The 13,568-nt window shown below is 36.6% G+C and overlaps 1 protein-coding gene across 11 annotated transcripts in view; it reads left to right on the top strand.

Moving 5' to 3' along the window:
- EFR3A (EFR3 homolog A) overlaps positions 1–13,568 on the top strand; it is an 87,307-nt gene that overhangs the window by 14,629 nt on the left and 59,110 nt on the right. For 5 of the 11 annotated variants that reach the window (XM_075141150.1, XM_075141149.1, XM_075141151.1 and 2 more), the window contains 3 exons: positions 8,024–8,100; positions 9,899–10,026; positions 11,946–12,096. In XM_075141150.1, the coding sequence (XP_074997251.1) occupies positions 8,024–8,100; positions 9,899–10,026; positions 11,946–12,096 (356 nt within the window). Of the gene's footprint in view, positions 1–2,980; positions 4,248–8,023; positions 8,101–8,459; positions 8,522–9,898; positions 10,027–11,945; positions 12,097–13,568 lie in introns of those variants that run through there. The other 6 variants (XM_075141143.1, XM_075141144.1, XM_075141145.1 and 3 more) reach the window with 6 other exon arrangements.

Raw genomic sequence — 13,568 nt, 5'->3', positions numbered from 1 at the left:
GACTGGGAAGAAAAGGTATGACCAGCTTGAGCATCTGGGAGGGATTCTGTAGCCTGGGCTTAAGTAGCAGTCACCGAAGCTTACGGAGGCATTTAGCCAAGTATATGTATTTTTACCTGTAGTTGGCCAACCTGCTGACCAGACGTATGGTTTGAAGGCTCCAGAGGGAGACAGTGGCCCTTTTGGAATAGTTTTGCCCCTGGCATTCCTCACGAAATCTTTGTTATCGACTCCTAGCCATGCTGGAAAAAGGCTAAGTGTTGCTGCTTGTCCTGTTACCTTTCAATCATGCCTTCCATAGTGTCTTTCCTCTCCTTCAAGCACAATGTCCATCTCAATCCTGAGGTGCTGCAGCATCTTCTGTAGAATGGTCTCCCGTGTTAGATGTTGCTCCCTACCTGCAATGAAGTGGGAAGAAGGTGGTAGGGGAGGTGTAGGTGTGGCAGCCCCCCCTCCTCAGTGGAACCTGTGGAGGAGTGTAAAGCATGTTTGTTGGCCTTTGAGTGTCTACAAAGGTTACAGCATGCTTATCTGTCACCTGCAGCTATCCTCCGCAGCTGTGAAGTCTTCAAGGATGCGGTATTCGGAAAATTGCTCATCTGGGTTAGAGAAGAGGTTAGGGTCCAGGTGAAGCCAGGCTTTGAACAGGATGGTCTGTCTGGTACTGGGGGCTTCTGTGCCAGGATCATAACTGTGCTGGGCAGACTCCGTTCACCTGTACCCAGTGATCCTTGGAGGAGCCAGGCGTTTGGACAGGGAGAGACAGACCGAAGTATTCTTGTTAAGTAGTGAGAGTGGAAGGAGGCTGCTGTGATAATGTCAATGCTTCTTTACCTTTTTATTCTGAATTAAATAGTAGGTAAAGGATATCCTGCTGGCTCAGTGTGTTACTGGATGAGGCCTTTAAGTACAGTGGGTGTTTTGTCAGTGTTCGTTATGAATCTGCTCCATGCTCTACTACTTGTGTGGATGGAGGAATAATGCCAGTTCATGTGCTTCAGAGATTACACAAAGAGCTAGGAGTCTCCTTTTCCCTCCCCTTCTCCTTTAGTCCAGTAGTTTGCTTATGTCCCCATTTTTCACTGATTTACGAAACACCTTGCTATGAAATCAGTATTTGTTTAGAAATAGGAGTATCATGACAGAAAACCTTCTTTTTTTTTTTTTTTCTTTCTCCTTCCTCCTCTGGGTTTATCACCTAGAACTCATTTCCTGACTACGAACCCAGTATTGAAAGCAGGAATGAAAGTTGGAATTTACCCAATTTTTTTACAGGTTATCAGTGCCAGCTTTGATGGAGAGGATTCAAGGAGATTTATGAAGATGTGTCTTTCCAGGTGTCTTCTGAAGTCGGAGTGACAAAATTCCCTTTTTGTATTGCTTTAGTGATGAGGAGTAAATGACCTTGTTATGGCCAGCTTAGTAGGAATATAAGTAAGGACAAGAACTAAGAAGCAAAATTCATAATAAGCCGTAGAGCTTCTTTCACTGGAACCAGATTAATTTTAGATATTCTTAATACTGTGTTAAAAATAGAGAGTGCTGGTACTATCTCAGAGTAGAAAAGGAGGAGGCGGTGTTGAAGAGAACAGAAATGAGCAAGTAAAACAAAGTTACTATGTGAAAACAACAAAGGTGGGAGAAAGAAGAGACAGTATGGAAACACTGCAGGCGGTGGAACTTGCGGGAAAAAAATGCAACCAGAGAACTTGATGTAACGGAAAACTTCCTTTTAATGGATTAGAAGTCTTTAAAAGGCACCGTCCCAAAGATAATAACTTCCCTGGGGATTTGTTTTAATTACTAATGGTTCTGAAAAGAATACTTCATTGAAGAAGCTTAGTGGTAAGCCTTATTTGACTAGGTCTTTTTTTTTTTTTTTTTTCCCCTGCTTCTTACTGGTAGCTTGACGTGCATTGTCATTTCTCGTTTTCACAAAAGGCTTATATTCAAATCATTTTTACATGCTTTTCACTGCAGCATACTGTGCATCTCTCCATGTTGATTCAAATATAGAAGAACACACCTTGAAGTCATATCACACCACAATTAGCTTTATAATTAGCTTTACAGCTCTACTGTAAGAATAAATTTTTGGGAGAAAGTTGTTTGGTTTTTTTTTTATTTGTTTCAAATTGTCTGAGCACCAACATATTTTTAAAAATAAATGTAAAATTGCCAAACCTAGGTAGTGGGTGGTATTTTCCACATTGGCTGACCTTTGCTGTCATGGGAGTCAGAAGTTGACATAAAGATGAATATCGTGTTCTCAAGACAGAAATTTCATCTGCATGTTGGACGTTTTTTTTTGCTGTGTTTTGGTGGAGAGAGGCTAGAAACCAGCTGTTTAGAAGTCAAATAGCACTAGGGTGAGAGGTGGAGGAGAGGCTTATCTGGGGGATGGGACTTCATCCTGTCTGTGTAAGTCCTCTGTTCTCTCTGGGAGTGCATTACAGGGACATTGCAATGGCTGATGAGCGCGTCCTTACAGCAGTTGTTCTTTTTATAGCAGGTTGAAGAATATTTTTAATTAACTCCCTTATATGGCCAGAATAATTTCCTTGTTCTAAAATATTTGATCTGTTTCTAATAGTGGAAGGGCAATGTCCTTGAAAATAGTTTTAGTTCTAAACAAAATGCATCAACGGATATTAACAGTTCAAAACTAACCAGTTAGTGTAGTGGTTGAAGTGTTATTTTATGCATTGTCCTCTAGATATTTGAAACAAATTTCTTTTTGTTTATATTTTTCATCTCAGATATAGAAAAATAAGTAAAACAAAAGTTTAATGTATAAAAATGAAGTACTCAATTTTTACATAGTTATATTTAACTACATTGAGCAACCAAATGTAATTTTAATATTGCTCAGTTTCTTGATATTAGCAAAACACGCATTTATCTGTAGATTCAAATTTTTATGTTAATTATACTAGTTTTTGATAGAATCAGATTTTTTTTTTTTCTAAATCTTGGAAGATAGACAATAAAGATATGGACAGATCCAAGCTTGGGACATAACAAAAATATTCAGTGAGTGAACATGAAATCTTGGTTCAGGTTGTTAATGTTCTGCAAACAGTTGACAACAATATTAGACAGCATTACAAAATTTTGGAAGAAATTCTAGCATTAGATAAATAATACAATCCATTTGTTTTCTGTTTTGCTAAGTTTTGATACAAGAGTTTCTTTAGTAAACTATGTGGTGACAGTTTCTGTGCAGCTCAGCGTTTCTTTGAATTTATTTGCAGTAAACACTAGTTTATTAGCACTAGTCTCTTAAATCTAGAGTTGATATGGAATCGTTATTTAGTGGAAATTATTGTTACGTTGTGATTTTATTAAAAACAGTACTTTATAATTGCCACGGTTTATAAAAATACCTATATGAAAATCCTGTATTTGTGTTACCCAAGTGGATGTAATGTAGGAAGTAAAACGATAAAAAGATGAGAAGTAATGTGAAGCCAGAAAGTAACTTCAGAATTGCTTAACTTAAAATTTATTTTCTACCTCATGTGTCATGATCTTTGTGAGTAAGGATGTTAAGGATTTAAATTCTATAATCCTTGCTTCTTAAATTCTGAAGTATTATTAGAGATAATGTTAATTTCATTAACCTATTAATTTCTAAATCTCTAATCTTAGAGATAAATCCTTCTGTTTAAAAAGCCTTTTTGGTCAGCAGTCTGCCTTAAATAATTTTTTTCTGGCCATTCTTGAGCAAGATCAAGTGAGTATGTTTTGCTAAAATATTTATCGCTCTACAGTGATATGTGTTAGCTGACTGAACACGTTTTTTTCTGAAAAAATACTGATTTTTTGCTTCTAGTGACAGAAATAATGAACTGTGTGTTCTGGGGAAGTTGAAGTAATGAAACTGGCTTTGTGCAGTTTCATTCGATGAGCTGTGAATCACACATTGACGATGTATCTTTTATTCTTTTCTCTTTTCTTGTGCTTGGCCTTGTTAACAGAATTTGATACTGAAGTTTTTCACGTGTTTGGTGGCTTTATGTAGATGTCACAGAGCTAATCAGATAAGCTTACAGTATTGCAGAGCCCTCGCGTGAAGTAACTGCTTCTATGCTAGTGTGAGAGAGCAAATTTCTGAAAAAGGAGAGAGTACCCGGGGAGTGAAATCATATCCAGGATGAGGCAGTATGTTCAAGTTCCAACTGTTGAGCAAGAAAAAGCCTATGATTATAATTCTGCTTTCGAACCAAGACCATGTATGTGTTTGGGTAGGTGAAATTACCATTTTCTGATAACATGGACTGTTTCTTCTTACTGCTATTCTGTAGAATAAATGTGTATAAAAAAAAAGTACCCGTACAGCTGGTAAATATGTACAGTCTTAACACGTAAAATGCAGATTACAGGACTCCTTTAGCAGAAGAGAACATGCATGTTTAAACTTGGAAAATCCCACTATTGGAGAAGTAAACAATAAGTATTTTTTAAACCTTTTACGTTGACTATCATGTAACAGTGTGAACTTCTCTGTAGATACTGCTTTAACCTTTATATTTACTTGTATAAAATGACATAAAGATGTCTTCAAGAGGGAGACCATTAGAATGCAAATTTTGCCTGACACTGAAAGGAAATTGTCGTAGGATTTTTCTTCGATAAACCTGCATAAAATGGAACAGGTTCTTTCTACCTGGGTTAGTGACTGCATTCTGTAGACCTATAAAACAGCATATTTGTGTGAATCGAATGTGTTTATTTGGATCAACTTTTATTTGGGTTAAATTTGTATCCAAGAAGTAGAGAATCCCTTTTCAATTGCTCAGCTTCTATCCATCTTTTCTGGTCTACATAGTGAAATGTTCCTAGATTTTGTTTTATTTTTTTAAGTTCAATCTACTTTTAATGTACGTTGTTAAGACTTAATTTTTGTGTGGTTTGGGGTTTTTTATGTTCATACTTTTTTTTAAAAAACTTATTCCTATGTTTTTATTAATCTTTCCTGGTTATATCAAAACACTGAGCAATGATTAACAGTTTTCCCACAAAATTGGTCTCATGACTGTAAATTGTTTTGGGTTTTGCTTTTGGTTTTCTTTTTTTCTGTGTTCTTTGGAGAGCCTGTCGCTTAATTTTTTTCTGATAGTGTTCTGATTAAATTTCTCTACTCAAAATATCTTTGGAGGCTGAAACTTTGATAGATTAACTCTCGCTTTCTGATACTTGAATGTTCTGTTTAATTTAGGAAGTTCTAATGACATTAATATATTAATTTTAGTTTTATACGTTAATGATAGAGAACTCTTTGAAAAGGTTAGGGTTTGTTGTTTTTTTTCATGTAAACTGTGCTATAATTAAATACATAGCAATGTAAAGATACTACTGAAAATCCAGGATGGGGAGAAGAGAAAATGTTCAAATCTTATGCAATATACTTATTGTCAGGCCTTTTTTTATGTCAAAATACACTGTGTGCCATAAACTTGAAGAGCAGTATTTGAACAATATTGAGTTTCCGTTACTGAAACCATCTGGTAAGGCTGCCAGAATGAGTTGATATTGTTATCTGATATTTTTTGTCCTTCTCAAAGGAGTAACTGTATCCCAGTTTTATGTTAAATTTATGTAATTAACACAGTTCTAAAACACTATTTGAATATTTAAATTGTGGTTCTTTGCAAGGATTTTTTTCTTCTGTCACTTAAAGAGGGAGAAACTAACTCTAAAAATATTTTTAATTGCCTCTGTCTTGCATGCAATATTTTACAATATCTTCTGTTCTTCTTATGTTTTAGATAGTGTAGCAAAATATTTTACTACAGTTATTGTAAGAATATTTTGTTACATTTAGTAGTAATCAAACATACTGTTTACTCTGGACTGATGTTAAAGGTCCGTGAGGTAGAAAATCAAGTAGGAAGACACAAGTACAAAGAGTGTTGAGCCAGGTGCAGAGCTGCATACCTAACTCAGGAAACATTTAACAATATTAGGTCTTGTTTTGGTGGATTTTGATGGTCTTACTTGAATTTCCCAATATTGAGTGATATACTAGACACTAATAAAGTACTCCTTTCTTATTATGATTTTACTTACTTTTAAAATGTTACACAACGTTGCTCTCAACAGAATATTTTTTTACAACTGTCTGAATTATTTCTGGTTTAAGTCAAGTAGTTTTTTGACCTCTTTTGATACCTACATTTTCTAGTAGCATATGAAATTGCTTTGATTTTTAGCTACTTCGTACCTGCAGCTTTTATATAAATACAGATTTTTACATTGGTTAGAACTCTGTGAGTAGGAGATGTCAACAGGAGTCGTATGAAGAACTTGGCAGTAGTAACAAAGTACTATTTCACACAAAAAAATCTCAATATTCCAGTTGTTTATTCCTCGAGTGTTTTTTGTTTTCATAGTTATGTATTGAAGCCGTAAGTCTGTGTTCATCTTACTGGTGATATATGACCCTATAATTCATGACCTGAGTTAAAAGACCACTGAGGAGAACTTAGAATTAAAGCATGGTTTTAAAATCATAGATCTATCTTTGATAGTTGTTTTTGATTAAATAAATTGCAAGAGTTAAGTTGTCAGACTATGAGCAGAATTCGTTTTTTGTCCAAAAGACAAGTGGTATCAGAAAACGGGTGGAATAAAGGGAGAATGTCTACTCATGTAGAGTCTTGTAATAAAACAAGTACAGCAGGGGAAGTCATTGTCATGAATCCCACAGATGTTCTGATAAATATGGTTAAAGACAACTAAGGTTACTTCGATATCTTGAGTAAAGAAATACAAATCCTGATGTATTTGTCTAATACTTCTTCACAGCCTGAAAAATTTGCAGATAAATTGTAATCATGCCAAGACACCCTTTATTCTTTTCCCTATTTTGATTTGCAGTAAAAGCTTTTGCAGCTTTTACTATTTTTAGCAAAGTGTTTTATAATTTTTTGGAGCACATAAATGGATACCTTTATTAAGATATTTGTAAGATATTTAGCTACTCTGAATGTTCTAGGTATTGAGATTTGAAAGACCAGAAAGCCACTGATCTGCATGCATCCTTGGTATATTATTATTCAGTGTATTATTTTCTACTTAGTGGCTTTTCTGCATCAGAGCTGCTTTCATGTTGATCTGAGACCTGACCAGTGAGTTAGTCTGATAATATGTCCACTGAAATATTTAAAACCTGATTTTTCAAAACATTTAAATTCCTTGGGAATAAATCTGCACTTATAAAACAGTTGGACGGATATCTAGAAACTCTCTTATTTTCTTTTTGTGCTGACTTTTTACTTCGAGTGCTATTTTTTAATATAAACTGGAATTATTCCAAAGTTCTAGTAGTCCTGAGTGCTAGAAAAAACAAACCATACCTTGTAGGTTTCTATCTTTTTAGAGCAGGCAGTATGAGTCTTTTTAAATTCATAAAATTGCAAGTTACATGTATTGTTCTGATTATCTTTATATGACTACAGTATTAGTAGTAGAGTAGAAATGAGATAAGAAAAATTCTTTTCTCCACTTCAAGTGACTGTCTTTTCTCCGATGCCCAGTAAAACAGTGGGATAATGAAGGGAGAGCTTGTTTTGTGTATTATGGTTTATATTGCTTTATATTGGTGCCTGTAAAACAGAAGATTTAATAGTTGACTTTTTTTGGAAAAGAGTGATCATAATGCATGTTTAGTTATGTTTTGAAATGGTCATTCAGAATGAAGATAAAACAACAAATGAAGTAGCCTTGGTTTTAATATTACTAAATTTTGAAATTTCTTGGGTTTTCTGCATGTTTTTAAGTATGGCTGGATGACAGGTACATTTCTAGTACCCATATTTTCTCATGTATTACATTATAATAGTAGGTTTGACTTCTCAGTTATTTTCAATTACCTTAATTTTGCTTTATTGCTGATAGTAAGTAGTAGCTGAATTCACTGTATCTTCTTCCTCCTTGCTTGTCAGCTAGTTACTTTGAATGAAAATACCTGAGTTCCTGAAACTGAATTTTGAACTCTGTTGGGTAAATCTCTCTGCAGGAGTGTGCTGTTGCTGTGCTGCTTTGCGACCTCGCTACAAGCGCCTGGTAGATAACATATTTCCTGAAGATCCAAAAGTGAGTGATGACTTTAAAATTTTAAGGGATTGGCTTTTGAAAATTTTTGGTTAGTAACTAATGCTTTAGCAATTTTTAAAAATTTTTTATTTTCTATTTTAATATTTTACAGTAAATTCTGCTTTAGCACTTCATAGCTTTAATAGAGGTTAGCAGAATAATTTAGCTGGAAAGGGAACTCTACAGATCATCTGGTCTAATTCCCTTTTCAAAGGAAGGCTGTGCAAATTGAAAAGTGAAATTGGTATGTTTTCTTCAGAGAAACAGAGATTTAATTAAGCAGGGTATTCTGCAGCAGGGGTAGCACTTAACATCATAACTACTTAGAACCACAAACATTTGTTTTGTTATGTTTGCAGGTGTGAACATTTTCTGTTTTTCTGCAAGGTTTTAATTTTCTAACTCTTGACATATTGACTATGTAAGTTTTTGTAGTTATCATAGACTGTTGTGATCCAAAAGGTGGATTGTTGTTATTTTTTAATTTCTCCAGTTATTCATATACAGTTTTTTCATTTCACTTGAACAGTCTTGTTCTTACTCTCTGTGAAAATAAATAACTTCTATGTTACCATTTAGTAATGCCTATATCTATACATAATCACGTGGTGGTTCAGACTAATTGAGAGCTTATACTTCTGCTGCTGTATTTTTTTAAATGTGTTACCAGATTTTGTTATCTTTTATTATAGTGGAAGTAATAAAACAGTCAGCATTTGTATAACGTTTGGCTTATATCTTACAAAGTACGTGGGCTTTTCTTTAAAATATGTTGTCACTGAGTGCTAGTTAGTATATAAGTGTATGTTACTGGCTTCAAAGAAAATGTTTTCTTTGTATACAGTATGTTGAAAGCATGCAACAATATGGTTTTATAGATTTATTTGTTTTAAACTACTTGTTTGATACAGGTGTAGAAACACCCGGAATTGCTACAGTTGTAGTCTTATAGCTTTAATTTCACTCAGTAGCTCTGAGCTGGCACTCCTTAATATCTGCTCTTGTTAATATTCATTGGCTCAGTGTAGGACACAAGCCAGTCCATGATGTTTCACTGCATTACAGGCCTTTTCTAAAATATGAGACGACTTGCTTGATAAAATGCATTAATTAATAATGAGTGTGTTAAAAGCTTCCAAGTAATTTATTTGAAAAAGATAATGTTTTCGTGAACTTCTAAGGAAAAAAAGAAGACGACAAAAAGCTTTATCCTTCTTACCTGATAGTTATAATTATAACCTCACCTGAGGAGATCCCTGTCGCAGTTCACGTTGGAACTAATATGTTAATCTTTGATCTTGTTCTAACAATTAGCCTTCAGGTACCCTGCACGTCAGCCTTGTCCAAGATGTGACACTGAAGAAATAAAATATTTAAACTACAATCTTGTTGGTATATAGCATCAAAATTATGTGTTGAATATACTTTTGGGGGGGGAATTGGGAAAAGAAAAAAATTACATTGTACCAGTAGGGAAAAAGGGTGTCTTAGAACTGATGACATATCTCACTAAATACCTTCTTCTGTAATACCTATTCCCCCCTGAAAAAAAGATGGGGGAAGATAGCTGCTTCATTTCTTTAAAGAATATTTTATTTCATTTTTTATGTTGGTAATTTTTGCAGCTAAGCTAATGACAATTTTGCTCAAAAGCTGTTTTTTTTCCCCCCCCCAGTAGCTTATTCCCATCTGTATGGCTCAGATCTTTAAATGTTGAGTAGACAAAAGGAAAAACACTTCAAAAGCTTTGTACTTTGTGTGAACTTTTTTATTTCATATTTTGTATGTCGGTTTTTAGGATGGTCTTGTTAAAGCTGATATGGAGAAGTTGACTTTCTATGCGGTTTCTGCACCAGAAAAGCTGGATCGAATTGGTGCTTACCTAGCAGAGAGACTGAGCAGAGATGTTGTCAGACATCGCTACGGGTAAGGAAATAAGTCACAGCATTAAAAATAGATGCTAACAGGTAGCTGCATTTCATCACATTTGTTCTGATCGCATTTAGGAGGCAAGACAGACCCAGTCCCTTTGTGGTGAGTTAACCTTGGCTGGCTGCCAGGTGCCCACCCAGCTACTCCCTCACTCTCCCTCCTTGGCAGGACAGGAGGAGAAGATGAGACGGAAAAGCTCGTGGGTTGAGATAAGAACGGGGAGATCACTTACCAGTTACCATCATGGGCAAAACAGACTCGACGTGGGGAAGATTAATTTAATTTATTGCCAATTAATAACAGAGTAGGATAGTGAGAAATAAAAACAAGCTAAAACCACCTTTCCTCCACCCCCTGCTCTTCCCAGGCTCAACTTCACTCCTGAATCCTCTACCTCCTCCCCCCTGAGCAGCACAGGGGCACAGGGAATGGGGGTTGCGGTCAGCTCATAACACTTTGTTGCTCATTCCTCCTCATGCTCTCACCCTGCTTCAGTATGGGGTCCCTCCCACAGGATACAGTCTTTCGCAAACTTCTCCAACATGGGTCCTTCCTATGGGTTGCAGTTCTTCAAGAACTGCTCCAGCATGGGGTACAGTCCTTCAGATACGGACTGCTCCAGCATGGGTCCCCCATAGGTCACAAGTCCTGTCAGAAAACCTGCTCCAGCGTGGGCTTCTCTCTATGGGCCACAGCTCCTGCCAGGAGCCTGCTGCAAGCGTAGCCTTTCGATGAGCTGCAGCTTCCTTCAGGGCACATCCACCTGCTCCAGCGTGGAGTGCCCTATGGGCTGCACTGTGGATATCTGCTCCCCCGTGGTCCTCCATGAGCTGCAAGGGGATAACCTGTGTCACCGTGGTCTTCACCACGGGCTGCAGAGGAATCTCTGCTCCAGTACCTGGAGCACCTCCTCCCCCTCCGTCTTCACTGACCTTGGTGTCCGCAGAGTTGTTTCTCACATTTTTCTTACTCCTCTCTCACAGCTGCTGTGCAACGTTTTTCACTCATTCTTAAATATGCTATCACAGAGGTGCTACCAATGTTGATGATGGGCTCAGCTTTGGGCAGCGATGGGTCTGTCTTGGAGCCCGCTGGAGCTGGCTGACATGGGAGCAGCTCCTGGTGTCTTCTCACAGAAGCCACCCCTGCAGCCCACTTGCTACCAAAACCTTGCCATGTAAACCCAATACCCTTGAATGGGGATATCTTTCTTTTCAGCTCTTTTGGCTGAATTGTATTTAAATGTGAACTTTAAAACTCTGTCATACTCTTAAGTCCTATTTGAGCTAGAAATTTGAAAGAATATAGAGTCAAAAGAGGGAGAAGATTTTAAAGAATCTGGAAATGGAGTAGGAAAATATTGAGTCTAGGAAGTGGCAATATCCATCACAGGCCAGCATTATTGGCCTTCATGATGTCAAAAGCTATTTTTATAATTTTATAGAATGGGTTAGTGGCCATTCTTTAGGGTAATTAATTTTGTTCCGCGCTTTTCTTTACTCTTTCATTTACTTAGCATGTTGTCTGACTGTGCAGAAGCATGAATAAGTTGTTGGCTTGCCGAACTGGTGTTTGGATAGACAGAGGAGCTGTAGACTAGAAAGATGGGATTTATAGTTGGAAATAAAATGTGCTAGAAAAGAAAATTGAACTATATTTACTCTGTTGCCAAGTATTATGACATATCTTCTAAAAATACTCTATTCCCCTCCCTGCGCCCCCACCAAAAAAAAAAAAGAGAAAAAAGATGAATGTAGGAAATACCAATAACTTCCATTTTTAGATAATGCAAAAATACATGCCTTCCACCCTTTGTTTTCTAATTTTTGTAGTAATAAGTACCTAAATTGAATTAACTGAGGTAATGATAAACGTAGTATGTGTTTATGTGAGTGTCTCTAATTAATTTTCAGGTATGTTTTAATTGCCATGGAGGCATTGGACCAACTTCTAATGGCTTGCCATTCTCAAAGCATAAAACCGTTTGTGGAAAGTTTCCTTCATATGGTAGCCAAGCTTCTGGAATCAGGTGAACCAAAGCTGCAAGTTCTTGGAACTAATTCCGTGAGTAAACTCAGATACTAAATCAAATCAGAATCAATCTTTGCTTATTTGCTATGGGAAAGTAGTTTCAGAAGTCAAAGTATCTGCCAGTTAACATGAATTGAGAAGATTCTGTGTGTGGCAGGGTATACCATTTGGGCCTAAACACAGAGCAGATACCAGCTGGAGGCAGAAAAACTGTTTCCTTTCAGTCTCTCAAATTCTTTTGATGGCTGGGCTCATCCCCTACAGAAATAACTACTTCTTCTGGAAGGAGTAGGAAAGCTGTTCTGTGAATTCGTATTTTGAATCTTTAAACAGACCTCCTGAAGCCATTGTATAGGTAAGACTGTTTTCTTGCTCTCCAGCAACGAGAGCAATGGTGTGAGAAGGAGGAAATAACATCCTTCTCCACAGCACTGACTACACAGAAAGATTCCTGTTAGCTGAAAAGTAGCCAGGAGGCAAACGCTTGCAGTATTACAACCTCACCATCTTATTAGCTTAAATATTTCAAGATTCAGATCAGGCTTGAAGGGCATAACTAAAAGTGTCAAAAAGAAAATTTAGACATCTAGTTTTCCAAATAGAGTGATGGGTGCAAGCAGTATTATAGTTCTTTCATACTTCCCTTCTAGCCATTGTATTTCCAGCTAGTACAATAGGAATTTCATAAATTCCAGGATTGTGATGTGGACTGTTTTCACCTAGAGTGACTGCTTTTACATGAGTAAAGAAGTAATGCCTGTGTTTCTTGTACATTGCCATTGTTAGCAGTGTGGGGGTTCTTTGTGGATTCTGTAAAACTGTTGGGCTTTCCTTTGGGCTTGATTCCCAGTTGATGGAATTAAATGGAGTTGCAGTTCAGGGAGACAGGAGAGTGTAGTAGAGTGATGCTACTCTGGAGTAGAACTTCTTATGATGCTGGAATGCAGAGTTCTTCCTCTGATATGGGGAAGGAGTGTCCCCTTGTGCTCCAAACTAACAGGGCAGCTTTACTGAGGGTAATGCGATAAATATATATATTTATTTATTTAAATATCTTTGAGCCAGACTACCCTGCTTCTTTTGATTTGTTTGTATAATAATGCCTGGGCAAATCCTCTTAGGGAAATAGCTTTGGAACTTATTTCCTGGGCTGCCAAATGGCAAGATGTGCATCACTTTCCAGTTGTTTAAAATCCTTGGTGGTAAACAGTTACTGCCAACCTCCAGTCTGATGTACAAGACATGTCACTTCCAAACGAATGTTATTGAACAGAACTCCACCTTATGGTAATCTGTTTGATATCCCTGTCAGTTCCTAATGAAGTCTTTTATGAGAAAAGCAGATTAATGGACTTCCTAAATTAGGAGATAATTTGTGTTCGTCTGTTGTAAAACTCAGTAACCAAAAATAATTATGTTTTCCTAAATAACATGTCAAATTCTGTGAGGAGAGTGAATCTATATGGCTCTTCAACAGTATTCCAAAGGCTAATTTTAGCCTAATT

Source organism: Calonectris borealis, chromosome 2, assembly GCF_964195595.1.
Source record: "Calonectris borealis chromosome 2, bCalBor7.hap1.2, whole genome shotgun sequence".
Classification (NCBI taxonomy): domain Eukaryota; kingdom Metazoa; phylum Chordata; class Aves; order Procellariiformes; family Procellariidae; genus Calonectris; species Calonectris borealis.
This window is presented reverse-complemented; position numbering and strand designations above follow the sequence as displayed.